Raw genomic sequence first — 20,519 nt, forward strand, 5'->3', positions numbered from 1 at the left:
CAGAGCTTGGGACAAGGTAATTTAACTGGGAAGCAGGTATTACAGAAAGGGAAAACAAAGGCAGGAAGAAGGAAAAACCAATAAAAGGTGCCTCACTCAGCTTTTTTTTATCACTGTAGACAATCCCCTACAGAATCTTGTAGAATGTGACACAGAATTGTCTCTCCAAAGAATGAGAGGATCAATTTTATCCATTGACTTCAATATTCCGTGAATTGAGGATTGTCCCAAGAAGTGATAACTCTCCCAATGTTTGCAGAAAACCTATGCTGGGTTAAGTGAACTTTTATAGATTTTGCCCTGAGGTAGAAAAGTCAAGAGACTCAGTATATGCTTGATATGGATGCTTCCAGGGTGAACAGAGGCTGCCAACTTTATCTGTAGCTGTAATCAGGCAGGAAGAGGGGATGTAGCATGGGGCACATAACCCATTCCAATCATTTCTAACCTCCTAATCTTCCAAAGATTTGGAAGCCCTGTACCTACTCTATCAGGCTTCTCATTTTCCAGATTTAGAAATGTAATCATCTTTATCTCTTTCTCCCCAATCTAATCAGTAACCAACTTGTACTTTCACAGTATCAAATATGGCTCCATAGGAAGGTTGAGAAATGACTGACCTAGTCCACATTCATAGAATTCTTATAGATTCTAAGACTCTATTGACTATGAAATTGTCAGGCTCTTCTGTGAGGTTCACTAATAATATTCCAACAGTGTTTCAACATGAAATAACTATGTATTTGATACCTAGAAATAATCAAGAAAGCACCGCTAACATTAATAATAAGAGCACTTTTTTCACAGAAAGTGCTCCTAGATATTACAAAAACCCTCTTATGAATGAGAAATAGACACTGACACTCAGTTGGAGATCATAGTGTTTACAGAGTTTCTTATGCACATGATGTTTTAGTTTTCCCAAAGATGAAAACCTCAGAATTAGGCAATGCTTCAACCAAATAAAACCATAAGAACACATATTTGCTAATATTTTTATACTTGTTGCCTTTTGCTCAACTACTACATTTGTTACATTTGTGGACTTAATAGACTGGTTTCACCAAGGAAACCCTCCCTGATTGTGAGAGATTGCAACATTTTCTACTGATAAAAATGTGTATACTATTGACAAATATTCATAATTTTGTACCATGTCATTAATTGAATATAAATTTCATTTAAGGACACTGTGATATTTTACTCTGTGAAAACTTTTAAATTTAAACAAACAACATTTCTTTTCATGTTGTTTAAAGAATTATCAGACTTTACATATTTTTCCTCACATACCCCCATGAGATATATATCCACAATCATATACTTTTTTTTACATAAACACACAATAGACAGACTGTATGTCAAAGCATCAATAAGGCACACAATTTTATTTTATTTATTAGAAAAATATGGTTCCTCTGTCACTCTCTTAGTCATCTAAATTTCTGTTGATCACAGATTTGTTAAAATGAAAAGCTTTTCAACATGTGGTGAGCTATTACTCTACCTTTCTCTACTTCTGGAAGTTCAACTGGGATTAGATATAATTATCTAAAGAGTAAGAAAATTTTAAAAAAGAGTAAGAAAATCATCGTAAGAGTGGGTTATTCCATTTTCTTCTGGAAAGACTGTTCCACTAATAGGAACACATGTTTACAGGCCAAAGTCTAGTTTGAGAGCAAAATCTGATTTATTTTTCTACAAACTAGCCTGCATGTTTCATTCATCAATACATGTCCTTATACGTGGAAGCCTTTTCCACATGGTGCATCATTCTGCTCCGGGGGCTCTTTGGAAGTGAACCTTTCAAGTTCATGCCCTACAGATCCCTGAAGTGTCTAGGAACTTACCCTTTGCTTTTGCCAGAGGTTTGAAAATGAAACGCTTTGGGGCTGCACAATGTTGCTGTGCAATTCATTATGGGACAAAGAAATGTCTGGGGTTAGGCAGGCAAGCAACTAATGATCCTTCATTTTGTCCAGAAAACATCAAGATCGATATGTAGGACATGCAACATTTATGGAACACTGTGTTTTCTTTTCCCTCTAGGGGAGGAAGAAAATACTAGATGATAGCTTTCTGCAGATGGCTACATGATTGACGCTGGCCTCTCTTCCCCACCTGCTAGTAGCAACATAGCTGCCTGATCCTGTACACATATACCAGAATTCAAATAACTTGATTTTTAAGCATGTATATTTAGCTTCATTGATCCAGGTAACCAAAATCTGGAGACAACATTATAATTCAAAGTGAGCAGAACTAGTTCTGGAGGCTCTAATACACATTAATGACCCATGATGTATTCATTAAAATTAGATTTTTATGAACAAAAAGGAGGAGCCCAGAGAGAGAAAGTGTGAACCAAAAGAAGATATCTACCAAATGTCCTTCCAACTCACATAATCTGTCAGCAGGAATCAAAACTAAATACCACATGAATCATATTTAGTGAAAAAATTGTTGTTAGAATGACAAATCAAAACGGAAGTGGCAACAGAAATGTGGTCAATGTTACATGTCTTTGCAAATATCTTAAATTACAATGTTTTTAAAATTTGAAATTCAGAGCAATGCCAAAGTTTTGGGTTGAATTGGATTTTCTTCTTATTCTTGTATAGAAATAGCACTGTAGGGGATTTGGAAACTAGATGATCATCTCAGGAAAATAATTAACTTTGCACCTCCTTTATGAAGGACAGAAACCAAAATCGCACTGTATCTACCCAGTGACACGTGCACAGTTCCCCCACATCATCCCTAAATGGAGAAGTAAAGAATGCAAATGTGGTACCAATTGTTCTCTACTTGTTTAGCATAGGATAAAAGCAGGGGTCTAGTATAAGAAGGTGATTGACTTAACATGCAATCTTTTCTACAGCTATCTCAGGGTGTGAGAATCTCAGGTCATTACTGGAACTGTGGTGCATCAATTACACGACTTTATGGCGTTGCACTGAAATAATCAATGAGTTTCCTAAAACCACAAATTTTTGAATTCAAAGATGCCAAATCTTGATAATGCAGAACATTGAGATTTTTATAATTTTTTGAATTCTATATTAGTTGTAGGTGGGTCTAAAGCTACAGTAAGATTGAAAAGGCTAGGAATTTGGTCATTTCTTTTGAAAATATCGAAGGAATCCCTTTCAATTTGATATCAGGGCCTTTAATAACATCCCACTTGAAGCCTTCAAGTTAAAATAAAAAATTGGATTAAGATATGAGCTTTTGAAAATAACATTTCAATTATCTACAACAAACAAGCAGTGAGGACCAATAAAGGCAAACAGCATGTAGTCATATTTGATTGTTCACATTCTGACCATGAATGAACCCAATGAGGGCCTTTTACTACTGGACCTACCAAAATACCCTCATTTTGCATTATATCCTATTTTATTCCATATCAAATTTAAATACTAAAGATGAAATATCTTCTGTTAATATTTGAAACTTTTATTAACCTCTGACTTTCAATGCATAAATAAGCAAATTTAAGTAATGATGATCAAAATTTTATATTTAATTCTATTACATTAGTGCAAATCTCAGAAGCATAAACTTATATTGCTTAAGAATTTTATAACTGAGCATAATTATTTTACCTCTTGTTTTCCCACGAGACAAAAGTGAGTAAGAAACTCATAACCAAGTTCTTGCTATTCACAATGTTTCCATTGGGTGTAGCTATGATATTAGACAGGTTGATATCACAGCCTGTGTATTCAGGAAGGATGCCTAGACATTTGGGGATTTGTAGTGACTTTCTTTGTCTTTAGCATTACATTGTATTAGTCAGCTATGTTCTATGGGGAAAACCAAATAATACAATTGCAAAGCAATCAAGTCAAGAAGGATTTCAATGTCTTTTCCGAAAATGAAGAAAGCTAAAAAAAAAAAAAAAACAACAACAACAACAAAAACAAAACCCTGAGATGTATTAAAACTTGAACCAATAATAATTTCTACATAATTTTCTCATTCTTATTTTTTTTTATAGAGCCATCTAATTCACACCTAGTTTGAGTGCCTTCTATACAGATAGCCATCTGTTGGATAAAATGGGATAAATAAGAGGAGAATTCTCTAACAATGCAACCCCTCTATTCAATGATAGGACTGAGTGAAGTGTCTTAAAGTGTCTTTTATGCTAAAAGAAAAGAAAAAGTATTTCTCCTAAACTGCAAGGGCAGCTTACATGCTGAGATGAAAACTGCTAACTCTTCTCTTAACAACACCATATGTCTCCAATTGGATCATAATGTAGTTGGTTCTCAAGGGAATGTTACGCATGGAAGCTAACCAAATCGAGGCACAGGCATCATTGTGTGTGCACTCTGATTAACCAGAAGATGCTACTTTGGATTTTGCAGATCATCTAAGTGAGTGTCTGAAGGACCTTTCTCCTTTCCCGATACCTTCCCCAAATGAACCAAGTCGAGTCCTACCTAAAAGGACCCTGACCCCTCCACATTATTATTTCTCTTTTTGTTCAGATTTCCTCTTTTATGTAGCCTCAGTACATTTTAAGGAACTGAAATATGCAATCCCTGAACTCTCTAACCATGTGTTTTAAATAGCAGACATATTACACAGCAAACACTATAGGAGCCCAGCTTAAAAAAATCAAAAGGAGGGATCCCTGGGTGGTGCAGTGGTTTAGCGCCTGCCTTTGGCCCAGGGCGCGATCCTGGAGACCTGGGATCGAATCCCACATCGGGCTCCCAGTGCATGGAGCCTGCTTCTCCCTCTGCCTATGTCTCTGACTCTCTCTCTCTCTCTCTCTCTGTGTGACTATTATAAAAAATAATAATAATAATAAAAAAATAAAAAAATAAAAAGGAAAATATTATAAGACTTAAGAAGTCAGATGTTTCCCCTGAGAATCACCAAAAATGAAAGAGCAACCAATAAACCAATATGCCTTAGTCAGATATTTCTTTATCCCCTCATTTTAAGTCTTCCTTTTTAGCACTTCATTTAATCTCTAATATTTGTGTGTATGCATAAAATATATTTTAAATTTATTCACTTAATATTAAATACTTGCTGTATGCACTACTACCAAATTAACAGCAAGTTAAAGCATTGCTAGCTTAAGCCCCAAATGCATGTGATTTATTCAATTCTTTATGGTGAATGTTATTTTTAGTAGCGTAAACTTTTATCATCTTATGATATCTAGGAAAGCTTAAGGATTTTGCGTTGGGAAATGTGAAATGTCCTGGGACAGTCAAGATTGGTGCTTCTCAAATTATCTCTGATGAGTGGACAGTTTAAAAAAATCCATATGTCAGTAACTGATATATTTTTTAAAAATATGAAATTATGCCTTCAGATTTCATAGCAATGTCAAGTTTCTAAATGCAAAAACAAAAATTCTAAATCCTTACTCTCACTTCCTGTACCCTTTTTGTCATGGACTGGTAAAAAATGTTTGGAAATTGGCATCAATTAGTGTACTTCACTGTGACTTATCACTGTTTAGATATAGTATAAAGGCAGAAATCAAGATACCAACATTAATGACAGGAGTCAGGACTTCCTTCACTTGAAGTACAATTTGCAATGTATTTCTTCCAATTCATTTCAAGCAATCAGCAACAGAGATTCAAAAGAAGGGCCAAGGAAGGATCATAAAGAAACCTTTGGTAGTTTTGAGAAAGATGAGTTGCTGTATACTGTTAAAAAACACACAATTATAAAAGCAACTTTTTCATTCCCAGTGACCAACCAAGGGCTTTATCATATACTCGTTCTAATAATAGCAATAAGCCTAGACACAAATGAACAAATGAATAATTGCTTAATGGTATCTCTTACCTGGGATGCCTGGTGGTGTTTTCAGATATTTTCCATTAAAATGTTGAATTACCACTTCACATTTTTCAGTAGACTCCATTCTGGAAAACGAGGTAAACAAGGGATCATATATTTTAATAAAGTTGTACATATTTGCAAAAAGTAAATAAAAAGGAAAAGGAAAATGGGAAAGCCATGGAAAAGCTTGAGTTGAGCATTCTACAAGAATTATCAAAGATTTCCGTGACCACCATGATTAGAATATCACAAACTCACCATTGCCAAGAGTATTATTTATTGCATTGAAAGTTGCCTATGTGGATGGACCTGTGCTGATTCCTCTCCCAGAAGTATACTGAGGCATTATCTTTTTTAATCCACAAAACAATGTATGGCAATTGAAGGTGATCTATAAATATTTGTTGAATGTCTGAATTAGCAAACCTGAAATGGAGGTCTTTTTGCTCTTCACATCCAGGACTCCGAGGCTTACATAGACAAATGACCTTGGCAATAAGTGGCAGAGTTGAGATTTTAACTAAGGCTTGTCTAACACCAAAGCCGAACTGTAACCAGTAAGCTATTGTGCTAAGGGACTCCACAAAACGCGCTGAGGAGATGTGGTGTATTTCCACCGCTTGCAGTCTAAAGCCATGATTAGTAGAATAATGTTATCATCAGCATCTTGACACTTTTATTGAAAACCCACTGGGTGGAGGCACAAAAGAGAATTATTTGAGGTCTCAAATGTGAGGGAAAAACATAAATATATAAACCTCAAGTCCTGAACTTTCCTAACTTTGAGTTTTGGAAATCCTCTATTTTTTTCATACTAGGAATCCATATTCCTAAACTAGGTTTCTTGGGCCAGATTTTGGCATCTCACTTGCAAGCTAATGAATCAACATTTTGAACTATACCATCATAATGCCACTATTGGCAGTGTTGCCTTATCCTAAGTAGACCAGAATTGGCAACATTTTCTAAATAATTAACTATAGCAGGGCTTTATTATTTTATAACATTGGATGGAGAAGATAAAAATTAAAAGGCTGATTCTGATTAAAAGAAATTAAGTGCCCCAAACAGTACACCAGAGGCAAATACAAATTTAAAAAACAGCTCACACGCATATGAAAGAATGTGTATGAAATGTGTGAAATTTGTCTAAAAGGCAAAGTATAATTTTGGATTTTCTGCTGTGTTATTAATATGAGTTTTCTTGGAATGAAGCAGTTTAATTCAAGTTATAAAACCTCCTTACACCTGAATTTTAAGAGTGTTTTCAGGAGTATATTACATGTACAGGAAATAAGAGAAGGGGAAAATATGTAAACAGACGCCAAGTAAGTTACACATTTATTACAGCTACAGACATTCAAATGTGAGAGGAATTTCAGAATCCAGGGAAACACTGAGAAGTGGGCACAGGAGATCAGAAGGGCCCTTAGAGAAGTCATTCAGGCAGGGGGCTGGCCTGGCCCAGTGTCCTTTTAGATAGGGTGAGATAAGCCGAACACTGTGCCTGAGTGGAAGGTTCACAGCAGCTGGGGTAACTCTTCAGGTTAAGAAATTCTAGATGGTATCAGGAGCATGTTCGAGGGAGGGAGGGGTTGTCATTATTTGATGACTCAATTACATAAAAACAAAAGAAGTCTTTTTAAAAAATATTTTATTTATTTATTCATGAAAGACACAGAGACAGAGGCAGAGGGAGAAGTGAACTCCCTGTAGGGAGTTCTTGGGATCACACTCTGAGTGGAAGGCAGCTGCTCAACCACTGAGCCACCCAGGCATCCCAAAAAAGAAGTCTTTTCTGATGTATATTCCTATGAGGCATGGGATGGAGGCACATTTTGCTCTATAGCTACACATATAAATGGCAAATCTCTACCTACCAAGCAAAACTGACTTCCCTGGCATAAGACCAGCACAGAACGACAGAGCCACAAACTGAGAATACGCCTTTACTTGGTTTAAAACTCTGCTGGCAGCATCTTGAAATCTTGAATGATTTTCTAACAAGGAATCCTGCATTTTTATCTTTCAATGGGGGGGGGGTGTCCCACAAATTATGTTGCTTGTCCTGCTATGCCAAGAAGGTATAGGAAATGAATCGGTTATTATTCTTTTATCAAATGGCCCAAAGGATCCACATTGGTGTTATTTTGAAGAACATGTAAAAAAGTAATCAATTTTATACCCAAACGTGGGAAGAAAAACAACCACCAAACCTCTTTAAGCTATAACGTACAATTTTAACAAATAAAAAATAAAAGCAAAGAGCATTTTGCTTGCTGCTTATTCACAAGTTCCTCCAAATCAGAAGATATTTGGGCTAGAAAGGCAAGATGAATCTTTCTCTATTCTGAATATTTAGCAATAGCTAAATACAATTTTCCTAACTCCTTCAAGTTTTTCTTTATATGGAATCTTAGACAGTAAGTCTTTCAACCTGTTATTATTATTATTATTTTTTTTTTTTTGAAGTAGGAAACTTGCATTTCTAGGAACAAAAGAATTCTAATTCTGTTCTTTCTGTCTTCCCACAGGAGCTACTATCCATCGCCTCTTAGGGACGATAACCTTCCCTCCTACCAGAGACATGAATGGGAGAGGAAATGTAAGCCCTTAATTACTACAGATGTTACTTTATGGAATTTTTATTCTAGGAAAGCCACAGAATGAAAAGCTTAGGCCCCAGAGCCCCCTCCTTGTTCAATCTCTCTCTGGATACTCATCTGGATAAAAGGCAGTTAAGAATCTAAAGCTTGCTTGCAGGAGTCCTACAAATCAAATCCTTTCTCTTTGTCTTAAAATGACATGGAATTCTAAATGAAGACTAAAACTAGATTGGGGTGTGTGCACGTACTTGTTGATTCTAAATAATGTGTTTCAGGAAATACAGAAGAAGCTAGAGTAGGAAATCAGGTGGCTCACCTACTCTACCCACCTAAAATATTTTTGCTCCGGATTGAAAGCCCTCAAGTCTTCCCTTTTGGATTCTAAGTGTGATCATCTTTTCTTAAGGCTATTTTACAGCCGCATCTTGCCGGATGGGGGCTGTTTCTAGTAACACAAAGACAGCAGCATAGATTGTTCACTTTGGCTTCATTCAGATTTAACTAAGTGAATGTCTGCAGTGAGCCTTTAGAGACTCTCCTCTCTGAAAGAATAAATGCAATAAAAGTCTGTTTTCTGTAGCTGCTGGCGCTTAGTGTCAAACCATGTTATGCTGCACCACCCAGCAGTGACAATTTCATTTTAATACACGGGGCACATTTTAACAAGGCAAAGCAGTCCCAGCAAAGGCAGCAATATAGGAGCTACCAAGGGAAAGGCTCGGTTCCTCGTGCATTTTATGTGGAAACGGAACAAAAGTGAGACTGGAGCTCTAGGGGGGAAGATAGTGCATTTGAATAGCCACCTTAGGAAGAATGTGCCCATTCTCTTCTCAAGTTTCACAATTAACTGCTTTGAAATGCCAGCTCAAGCTATCTGCAATCTGGCCCACGCTTCAGTTGAAACTGACACTAGCATTATCAAGTGAGTCTGAAAAGGCGGCACGCCAGACAAAGCTGCCTTTACATGTCCCTTTCAGACGGGCCACTGAATCACTACAACCGCATCTATTCTTCCCAGGCGGTACCTGAACCCCCTCGAGTACCTCGGGACAGCTCGCGTGCCAGGCCAACCATTCACCCGAAGATACATTAATTAGGTTCTTACAAGGCTCCAATCATTGTATAAAGCTTCGGGGTTTTCTGTTAGGTCTGATGTTTAAATATAAATACACATTAAAGGTCCCATTTGACATTCTTTCTTGTCTCAGAGCCTAGGAACCTGGCTTCAGTCATTCAAAACAAACCACAGAATTGTGATTGAAAAAAAAAAAAACTTTTTTTTAACCAGTTACTAAGGGGAGCCAGTTTCACAGCCAATACAATTCCCACAGGCAAGTTACATCAGAGGAGAGTTTGATCCAATATTAGTAGAATGTTCTGGGTCAGACTTAACACACAAAAGTGGAAAAGAATTTTGCAAAACCTTCTGCAGCCTACTTATCTCAGTTCAATAGAAAAATCTCTCAGTTTATGATCTTAAAGCAAAAAGCATTATTAACCGTATATTTAAAACAAATCCACCCTGCCATTTATGTCGGTTAATTAGAGGTTTCCGCTATTGTGAAATTTTTGTGGTTTTGCAATCATGGGCTTTGTACAAATTATTGGCAACTTAGAATATCCAACATTGTAAGCCAGTCTTCCATCTAAATCCAGCTAGAGTTATGCAAAGGGTCAACATTAATAGTTTTTTAAAAGTACTAAAATGTGCACTCCTTCCGAGATTTAAAAAATAAATTCCATCATTTACTTCTTAATCTATCATAATGGAAAGAACAACAGTTGAGTCCCAGGTACAAAGATGAGTGAATGAGCTGAATTTTCTTCTTAGTCTTTACAATTTGTTTTCCACCTGCCAGATGCTCAACATTCTTAGGATACAAGTGTTATAAATGCCAAATAATGCAGCAGAGCTGCCTCTCTGCCATCTTTTTTTTTGCCCAAACCCAGACATTTGGGAAGTGTCTTATTCAGCAGTATAACACATTCCTCTTAGGAAACAAAATTGTGGACAATATTTGACTAAAACCTACTTCAGAGTTTTAGAATTACAAAATTTTAGAACTAGAAATAGCTTCAGATATCTTCTAAATTATACAGATGAAGAAACTAACACTAGTTGCCTTCCCTAGAGACTAGTCAATGGATGAACCTGGAAGAGAGCCTTTGTCTCTTGACTCTCAGTTCAGATGGCTTACCTGGAAGGGATGGAGTTCCATTGCTAGCCTCCATCATGCCTCCTGATTCCCTGTACCCATCTACTTTAATGTGTTCTGATGCTGATAGATTGTGCTACTTCCATTTTGTTCAGTCTCTGTTACCTGGAGCAGTTGTTTGCAAAAATGGAGATATACCTTCATCTGATGTGACTGAAAGGGCACTTAACCTCTATGGTATTCTTTCCTAAAACCTATACATCATATGGATCCTATCATGAGAAAAACATCAGACAAAACATCAGAACTGGAGACATTCCCTGGGATACTTGGCTAGTGCTACTCAGGAAAAACAAGGAAAGTCTGAGAAATTGTCATAAACCATAACAGATTGATGAAACATAACAACTAAGTACAAAAATGGTACTCTGCATTGGATTTTGGAACAGAGAAAGCATATCAGTGGAAAAGCTGGTGAAATCCAAACAAAGTCTGGAGTTTAGCTAATAGTAATGTATCAATGTCAGTTTCTTAATTTTGATATATACACCAAGGTAATGTAAGATGTTAATAATGGGGGGAAAATGGGCGTGGTGTATATGGGAACTCTTTATTACCTTTGTAACTTTTCTTCTAAATTAAACTTATTCCAAAGTAAAATGTTTATTTTAAAATGACTGTACATTACAATTATTAGGAAACTATTTTTAAAAATACCAATGTCTGGGCCACAGCCCAGGAGATTCTAATTTAACTGCTTTGGCATGAAGTCTAGGCACATACTTTTCAAAGCTACTCAGGTGATTCCAGTGGGCAGCCAGGGTTGAAAACCACTGTTCTGGAGCTGTTTGCCCAAACTAGAAATCATGGGCTGAACTCAGCCTTTAGGTAGAAAGTTTTGTTTGGACTACAAAAAGGTTTTGGGGAATCTGAAATAATTGTCAACATTTAAAGAGTGGGAGACTTCACATGAAGTGGATTGGATTCCTGATTCCTCTTGAAAGATGATATGCTCTGATCCATGTTTTCTGCACAGCAACCATGGTACAATAAAAATGGATTTAATCTTTGTCCCTGGTTTCTAACACAGAACTCCTAAAGCCGTGTTATATCCTGAGTGAAAGGAATGTCCTCTGTTATTTATAATAAGGCCCTTTTGGCCATACCTGAGTTTATGAGTTCAGAGAGCTTCCGGGTTGGTGAACATATGGATTTGCTGGGAGGGTGGTTCTCCCAGGGAGGACAGGGAAGCTCTGAGCTACTCCTTATACCCCATATCTTGCCCTTTATATCTCTTTGAGTTGTGTCCTTTGTGATATACAAGTAAACATAAGTAAATTGTTTTCATGAGTTCTGTTGGTTGTTCTAGTGAATCAGCAAACCTGAGGGGGTCAAGGGAACCCCTGAATTTGTAGTTGGCTTGGTAGCAATGTGGGGAGCTCCTATCATTTGGGGCTGCTGTCTGAAGTGCGAACAGTCTTCTGGGACTGAGCCCTTAAACCTACGGGGTCTGTGGATAATTCCACATAGTGTTAGAATGGAATCAAACTGCTGGACACCCAGTTGGTGTCAGTTAACTAAAGAACTGATGTTGAAAAACAACATATATTTATTGTTAAAAAAAAACCCACACATTTGGTTTTAGAAGGGATGTCATCATAGCAACCATGACTTGAATTTCAACAGTTGAACAGTTGCTTTCTTTAAACAGAACCAGTTTGCCATCATTCTTACCATCCTGTATCAATTGACAATGCTAAGGTAAAGTAGCAGATGCTTAGCTATTATTAACTTTGCACAATTTTTCTTTCCTTTTTTTAATTGTAAGGTCAAGGGGAAAGAAAGTTGTCAGTTTGCCCATGCATTTTCTGATGTTTTCTGTTACCCGTCTATGATTTCTCTTGCTCTATGCCTCAAAGAAGTGATCCATCTGTGAACTGTGTCCTCTTAGCTTTTTTATCTGATGGTTCTTCATTGGCTTCAGTCACTTGAGACCTGGTAAGAGTAGAGGAGTCTGGCTGGTTCCTCCTTATTCTCTCCGGGCTTCGGCACTCCCTCTCTGGCTAGGATTGCATCCTTCCCTGTCTCCAGCTATTCCAGCCAGCCCCTGCCTCCAAGGCTCTGGGGCTCACTGGCTCTGAGAACACTCTTCCACCCACCTTCAGCTGTTTCGGGGTGGTAAAAGCTTCCTTCTGCTGATATCTCTGGGTATCTCAACATCCTTTGTCAGTTCCCTTCACTCTATCCACACGTTTGTAAATCCTGCTTCACTCTAGTCTCTTCAGTTGAATCATTTAGGGTGAAATTCTGTCTGTAGCCAGCATGCTGATGGCTATGCCATAAAACTATCAACACTCAAGGAACAAAATTATCCTGGAGGCTGTGTGTTTTAGGAAAAATGCAAGGGGGAGAAAAAAAAGGTTTCTTTTACACCAGTCTGGGAATTACTTGTCACTTAGATTATCTGTCTACCTCCGGTTGACATCATAACCTGAATCTGTCTTTTAACCATAGATTGTTTCAAAAGAGTTTTGGTGAAGAAATGGAAGCAAATTAAATTAAAAACATTAAAACTGAGATAAAAGAGGAATCAATAAGTATAGTATGTTCAGATGGAGAAAACTCCTACCACTAAATGCCACTGGAATTCATTATCACTTTTTTTTTTTAAGATTTTATTTATTTATTTGACAGAGAGAGAAAGAGCACAAGCAGGAAAAGTGGCAGGCAGAGGGAGAGGGAGAAGCAGGCTCCCTTCCCCTCTGAGCGGGGAACCAGAGCAGTGCTCTCAGGACCCAGAGATCATGACCCAAGTTGAAGGCAGATGCTTAACCAACTGAGCCACTCACATGCCTTCACCCCCATTATCACTTTTAATCAATCTCTTTGAGCTGCAGGCACATTTGATTCCTAGATATTATTATCTGTTACATCTCTTTTCTTTCCTCTATTAAATAGCAATTTTCCCTTTTTCCTGTTTCCTAGATGTGTCAAACTCAGCCCCATCTTAGATCTCTGCCTGCCTTTGCCAGGATTCCCTATCCAACCCCACCAAGAGACTCTCATCCTGGTTCCTTCTCACCATCTGGATCTCAGCCTAAATGCTCTCTCTTAAGAGAACTTTCCTGTCCTTGACTTTCAGACTCTCATTCTGCCATGCTCACCTTTGTATCTCTATGTTTTATTTTGGCTTAAATTATTTTATATGGACTATTTAATATTATTTTATATTTTCCTATTTGTTTGGTTTCATTTTTGTTGTTTCCCCAGTCTTGTAGAATGTCAAATATTTTTCTTTTGTGTACCCTTCTGAATTACTGTATTTAGAACAGTTACTGACATCTTATAGTGCTCAAGACATACTTATTGGGTGAAATGAATGAATGAATGAATGAATGAATGAAAAAATGTAAATGTAAAATGAAGTACATTTTACATATCAGAAAGGGAGGCTCAGAGAGTTTATGTATATTGTTCAAGAACACAGATAGGAGGTGAAGAAATAAGATGCAGAAATAAGACGTAAGCTGTTTTCCAGAAAGCCATGTTCATAACCAAGCAGAGTGAGTGTATGGATGATCCAACTCACAGACACCAGAGAATACAGGAAAGATGCTAAATAAAGAGACTCACACTAGTGAGTCCAAATGACATTTCTCAGTCTTTCTTCTTTATTGGTAGGAAACAGACAACCTATCTCATATCCCCACAGCCTTCACATGGCCCAAGAGTCCTCATCACAGTTTGTGCTTACAACCCGCACAGGGAAAAGAAACCTTAGAGGCCCTCAGCACACTTAATGGCTTACTGTTTCCAACCTCAAGGTAACAAAGTTTTCCAATTTCAGTTTCACATGAGTAAATAATATTCAGAACCCTCCTCTCATCCTACAGAGGATGATCTTTGAGATCCAGTCATTCCAATTTTATAATGATAAAACAATAATGTATATATTTCCCTCCTTTGCTAAGTTTTTATAAAGCCAAGTATAGAGCAAAAATTGATTCCAGGACATTTCAAAATTATAGATCATTTGATGCTATTTAATCCATTTGTTTGATTGGCTGACTGGTAGGTTGGATGGTTAGTTGGTTGGGGTCTTGAAATCCAGGGCTCCAAATATATGGAAAAGAAAGAAGAATGTTCTTCCATATATCTTGCTGTGATCATGACTTACAGATACTTATGGACAGTGAATGAAAGAAAAAGATACAATATGCAGAAACAGATCAAGATAAATGAAGAAACACAAAACAAGAACAAAGATCCAGAACCTGAAGCATGGAGAGTTTACTCTCCAGTAGATCACATTTGCTGGCAAATTGCATGAGGAATTAAGATTACCAAATAGAGTAATAGACTTTATTCTCTTCAGTTTTAGCAAACACTGTAACCTCTTTCTGTGCAAACGCAGCTATGGTTTGGAGATGACTGATCACTAAATTTACTTTTGGAGATTTTCTTTGTTCACATTTGATTTCCTACTTCCAGGTAGGTTTGAGGAAGAAATGGCAAAAGAATAGCCAAAACAGCAAGGGGGAGAATTTATAACACAAAGAGAGATTCAATCAGATCAACAGATACAATTGAAACATATTCCAAACAATGAAAATTAGATAAGCTTGATGGTCATTTTAAAGGGTCTTATATCTATGCTACCTGCATAGGAAGCACTGGTATTTGTCTTATAATTTTAAAAATTCTTTTATTTTCATTATGCTGATTCTGAGTCAAAGTTTCACTATATTCCAGGAGGGGAGAAGATAGGGAGCAAGAAATATCAGGGAGTAGATAACAAATCAATAAAATTTTAAAGATATTCAAAGCCCATAAAAGAAAATAAAGTATTTTTAACCTACTATTTATACTGATTTTTAATAATCAGGCTGATATTTGCCTATAACCTCAATTATTATTATTATTATTATTATTATTGTTATTGTTATTATTATTATTATTATTATTATTTTACTTAGCAAAAAGAAAACACTGAAACTATTTAATTGGGAAACTTGTTCTTTCAGTAGGGAGAGGTAGAACATATGTTAAAAGTCATTCAAACAAAATTCCATGAGAATCAAATGAAGAGCACCGAAGAGAGGTGAAAAAGATTACAAAATACAAAGGTCTCTGTGCTCAGCGGTCTCTCACGCTCTTTAGCTCACCAGGGGACAGTAAATGTATTTCTTAAAGAGGGTCTATGTTCCCAGATGTTGAAGCTGGATTAATTGTGAATGTTTACCTCCCTCCACCCCACCCCCCACCCCTGCCATCACTTCAGCACTCTGGGTCATTCTTTCCCCGCCTCACATAACAGTCTTTCAATGTGATTTTTGTTAGACAAATGGTTTCATGTTTCTGGGAATGGGAAATGAATAACATGAACACGCAGTCATGTCCATCCAGCCTCAGGCTGATTTATGCTCTGATCCTCACCCTGGAAGGCAAGGTAGTCTGTTGGCACCCGTTAGCTCTGCAGTAGTGAGTCTGACTCGTCTGATGGTCAGCATTCCCACCGTAAACTTCTGTTTTTGGAGGTTTATGACTTGGCTATAAAATACTGCCTAGAGGGCGGTGGATCTTACAAATTGTTTTAAGTTACAAGAGAGTAAAAAAAAATAGATAAATAAAATAAAATAAAATGTCTGTAATTTCAGATATATTTGGTGCTTCTCGGACTTTGAAAAGCCTGTAATTGTGCCGTCTGTGCACCCTACTGGCATTCAAATTTATGCTTTGAAGTTCAGTGTTTTAAATATAAAATGAAGATATTACTTTACTTTGAAGAGATGGTTATCAAAGGAGATTAATGTATAGCTTGAGAGTAAAATAATAATGGGGGGATTTCTTTCTAATTAAAGAATTTTAGCATCTCTTGCCCATGAATCAAGGACCCCATCTGGTGATTAGAAGTGACCAATGGTAATATTTAAAATGAAGCCTGCTGGGGCACCTGGGTGGCTCGGTCAGTTAAGCAACTGACTCTTGGTTTCCGCTCAGGTCATGATCTCAGGGTCTTGAGATCAAGCCCCATGCTCAGTGTGGAGTCTGCTTGAGATTCTCTCCTTCTTCCTCTGCCCCTACTCCCACTGATGTGCATGTGAGCACTCTCTCTCTCTCTAAATATAAATAAATACATAAATACATAAACAAACAAGTAAGTAAGTAAAATATTTAAAATGAAGCCTGATTTAAAAAAATTATTCAGGTTACATGAATTGAGAGAGTCAAAAATTCAAGAGATAGCTATGATTTACCAGGCACAATTGCAGGGCGACTGTTCTTCCAATCAAATAACATTTTCTTTTAATAATGCCTGTGGCACTGTGAACTTTTAGAGGAAGAAATAATTTGTAAATCAATAATAGCTGAGCTGATGCTACTCCAGTTTCCTCTAAAATCCCAGGACACCCATCTCAGAATTGGCTTATCATTATCATCAAATGCTACCACCCTGCACAGTTAGAGTCAAAAACAAACAAAAGCAAAACCTTAACACTTGAAGTGATTTCATTTGTTCATCATCGAAAATTTACTGAAGATTAATAATGTGCCAGACAATTTTCTAGGTGCTGGGACAGACATGAGTAAGAACAAGATCTGGTCCCTATATCTGGAGAACAGGAAGGGAGATGGATTCATGACTAGTATATTTGACAAAGTGATACAGTGTGATAGAGATGTCAACAGGAATTAACTCCATCAAAATTTTTTTTCTAGGAATGAAGCTCAGCAATTTGAGATTTTACAGGCCTTCCAGATGATTTGAGAACCAGTCTGATGTCTGAAGGCAATGCTTTTTATGGTTTAGAGAGCAGGAGAGTCACCTAAGTGCTTGTTAAAGCACAGATTGCTGCACCCCATCCACTGCCCACCATTGCTGATTCAGTAAGTCTGGGATACAGCTCCAAAATTGCATTTCTAACAATTTCCCAAGCAATGCTGATGTTTCTGTCCTGGAAACTACACTTTGAGAACCATTGTCCCAAGGCATTTATTGTACATAATCCATTAACTTCTCTCACCAGCTATGCAGGATCTTGGAAAGAAGTAAGAAAACTGTCACTCAAGTCATCTCTGTTTTGTGGTTCAGAGGGAGACCTCTGAATGAGAGTGGCTGAACAACAGGAAAAGGATGATATTTTAAAAAGAAGGAAAACTGTGTAAAAGTTAATTTGTGAATGACTGAGTTTTGTTAAAGCAACAGCCAGGGTGGTTTGAGAAAATGCAGAGCAAATGCCCAAGTGTGAGGAAAGAGAAATCTGAGCAGACCCACTGACATATGATATAGTTAACATTATTTTCTCACATCATCAAATTAGCTAGATCATATGGGATCCTGCTCCTTGGAATTTCAACTCTAAGACACATGGAGAATAAAATACTGATTCTTCATCAGTTTCTTGGCTTCTTACAAAAGAGGCAGATTCATATTTTCTTTTGATTTCTTATACCTAAGAAACTGATTTGAACCTATTTGAACCAATCCACATGCTACTTTCTGAAATTGGAAAATAACATGACTTAGAGTATGCAGACCTAAGTTTCAGTATTGGAATATGACTGGTAATTCATATTCAAAGCTCAGAGTTTTAAATGGCCATTGTTTGGGGGTTTAGTCATTCAGGAACTTCATAGGAAGGCAGTTATGCTAACCATCTACCCATCCATCCTTCCAACAGTGAAAAGGAAACATGACTTAAGGATATGTATAATCCAATGAATGAAGACAAAGATTAAATAATGAATTCTTTATGATTTTGACAAATTTTCTTTGGGGAAAAACAAAACAAAACAAAAAACCCATAAACTTTGACAGGAGCTATAACCAGACCATCTAACTTTGAAAGCTGGAGTTTGTGGTCAGTAAAGGATTCTCTGAAGAAAACATGTTTAAGCAAATACCTAAAGGATAAGAAGGCAGAAACCAGGGTAAGAGTCATGGAAAGTGTAACAGTCAAGAAGGGCTTCTTGCGCCCAGTATAGGAGACAGGAAGGCACAGAAGGCCAGGAAGGTGAGTGATGTCAGGAATGATCATGTCAGGGATGATGGCGGAGAGGCTGGTAAATCCAATCAAACGAAGGGATATAAACAGTACCCTGACATGATCAGATTTGTATTTTATTTCTTTTAAAGATTTTTTAAATTTATTTATTCATAGAGGCAGAGGCACAGGCAGAGCACAGGCAGAGGGAGAAGCAGGCACCATACAGAGAACCTGAAGTGGGACTTGATCTGGGGTCTCCAGGATCACGCCCTGGGCTGCAGGCGGCGCTAAACCGGGGGCCACCTGGGCTGCCCTCAGATTTGTATTTTAAAGAATCATTTGTAGCTTCTGCATGCAAATTGCACTAAAAGAGGGAAGCTGCATTCAGAGCAGGCATAAAAGAATAATTTAAAATTCCCACTTTTCTTCAGCTCCTAAAGGGGAAACAAAAACTATCGGATTTACTCTTTCATGATATCATATACTATAATGATACTGTTGCCTGTTTACAATGTGCATTTCTTGGTTCTTCACTAAGAAGAACTGTGGTGGGCACTGAGGTGGGCACTTGACGGGATGAGCACTGGGTGTTATTCTGTATGTTGGCAAATTGAATACCAATAAAAATAAATTTATTATTAAAAAATAAAAATAAAAATAAAAAATAATAAAAATAAAAATCTGTTGAGATGAAAAAAAAATAAAAAATAAAAAATAAAAAAATAAAAAAATGAATATTCTTCATTTTAAGCAAACTGAAAGTGTATAGAGAAGACAAAAGTGAGAGAAAGGAACAGCCCAATCTCTGTGTTATAAGCTGAATTATGCCTATATTGTGACATACAAATTCCTATGTTGAAGTCCCAGGCCCCAGTACTTCATAATGTGACTATATATGGAGATAGGGCCTTATATGGGTGGGCCCTCATCCAATCTGACTGAGGTCCTTTACTTTCCTTTTTCAAGATTATTTACTTATTTGAGAGAGAGAACATTCATGGGAGAGCAAGGGTAGAGGGAGGCATAGGAAGACAGAGAAGCAGACTCCCTGGGCAGCCCAGGTGGCTCAGCGGTTTAGCGCTTCCTTCGGCCCTTGATCCTGGAGACCCGGGATCAAGTCCCATGTCAAGCTCCCTGCATGGAGCGTGCTTCTCCCTCTACCTGTATCTCTGCCTCTCTCTCTCTCTCTCTCTCTCTCTGTGTGTGTGTCTCATGAATAAATAAATAAAATCTTGAAAAAAAAAAAAAAGAAGAAGAAGCAGACTCCCTGTTGAGCAGCAAGCCTGACAACGGGGGGGCTCTCGATCCCAGGACCCTGGGACCATGACCTGAGCCAAAGGCAGATGCTTAACTGACTGAGCCAGTCAGGTGCCCTGATATTTTTAAATTTATTTTTAAATTAAGTTTATGTATTTAAATAATCTCTAACACAATATAGGACCTGAAACTATGACCCCGAGGTCAAGAGTCGCATGCTCTTCTGACTGAGCCAGCCAGGTACCCATGACTGATTCCCTTTTTAAAAAGAAGATAGTAAGACATAGAGAGGGAAGACCATGTGAAAAAAAAAAAAAAAGAGAAAAAAAAAAAAAAAGGAAGACCATGTGAAGATACAGGGAAAAAAAGGTCATCTATAAGACAGAGGGAAAGGCCTCAGAGGAAACCAAACCTACTAGTACCATGATCTTGGACTTCTAGCTTCCAGACATTTTCAACATTTAACCTACCCAGTCTGTTGTATTCTGTTATGGAAGCCCTAGCAAATTAATGTACTCTGTACCAAAAGCCCTTAACTTAAAAAAACAAAGAAAAGAAAAAGAAAATCACTATAAATCTTAGAAAATGTTTTTCCCTGATAAAGTTGAAATATGTTCATTTCACACCAGAAGTACAAATGAAGGAGAAACTATTTGTTAGTTTTTTGGGGAATGAGAAGTAGGAGAAGA

At 37.3% G+C, this 20,519-nt stretch overlaps 1 protein-coding gene across 21 annotated transcripts in view; it reads right to left on the bottom strand.

Annotated features, from left to right (window-relative positions):
• Nucleotides 1-20,519, bottom strand: part of RBMS3 (RNA binding motif single stranded interacting protein 3) — a 1,727,904-nt gene that overhangs the window by 230,536 nt on the left and 1,476,849 nt on the right. For all 21 annotated transcript variants that reach the window (XM_041733599.1, XM_041733601.1, XM_041733598.1 and 18 more), the window contains one exon: nucleotides 5,827-5,906. In XM_041733599.1, the coding sequence (XP_041589533.1) occupies nucleotides 5,827-5,906 (80 nt within the window). The remainder of the gene's footprint in view (nucleotides 1-5,826; nucleotides 5,907-20,519) is intronic.

Source organism: Vulpes lagopus, chromosome 19 (assembly GCF_018345385.1).
Source record: "Vulpes lagopus strain Blue_001 chromosome 19, ASM1834538v1, whole genome shotgun sequence".
In the NCBI taxonomy this organism is placed as follows: domain Eukaryota; kingdom Metazoa; phylum Chordata; class Mammalia; order Carnivora; family Canidae; genus Vulpes; species Vulpes lagopus.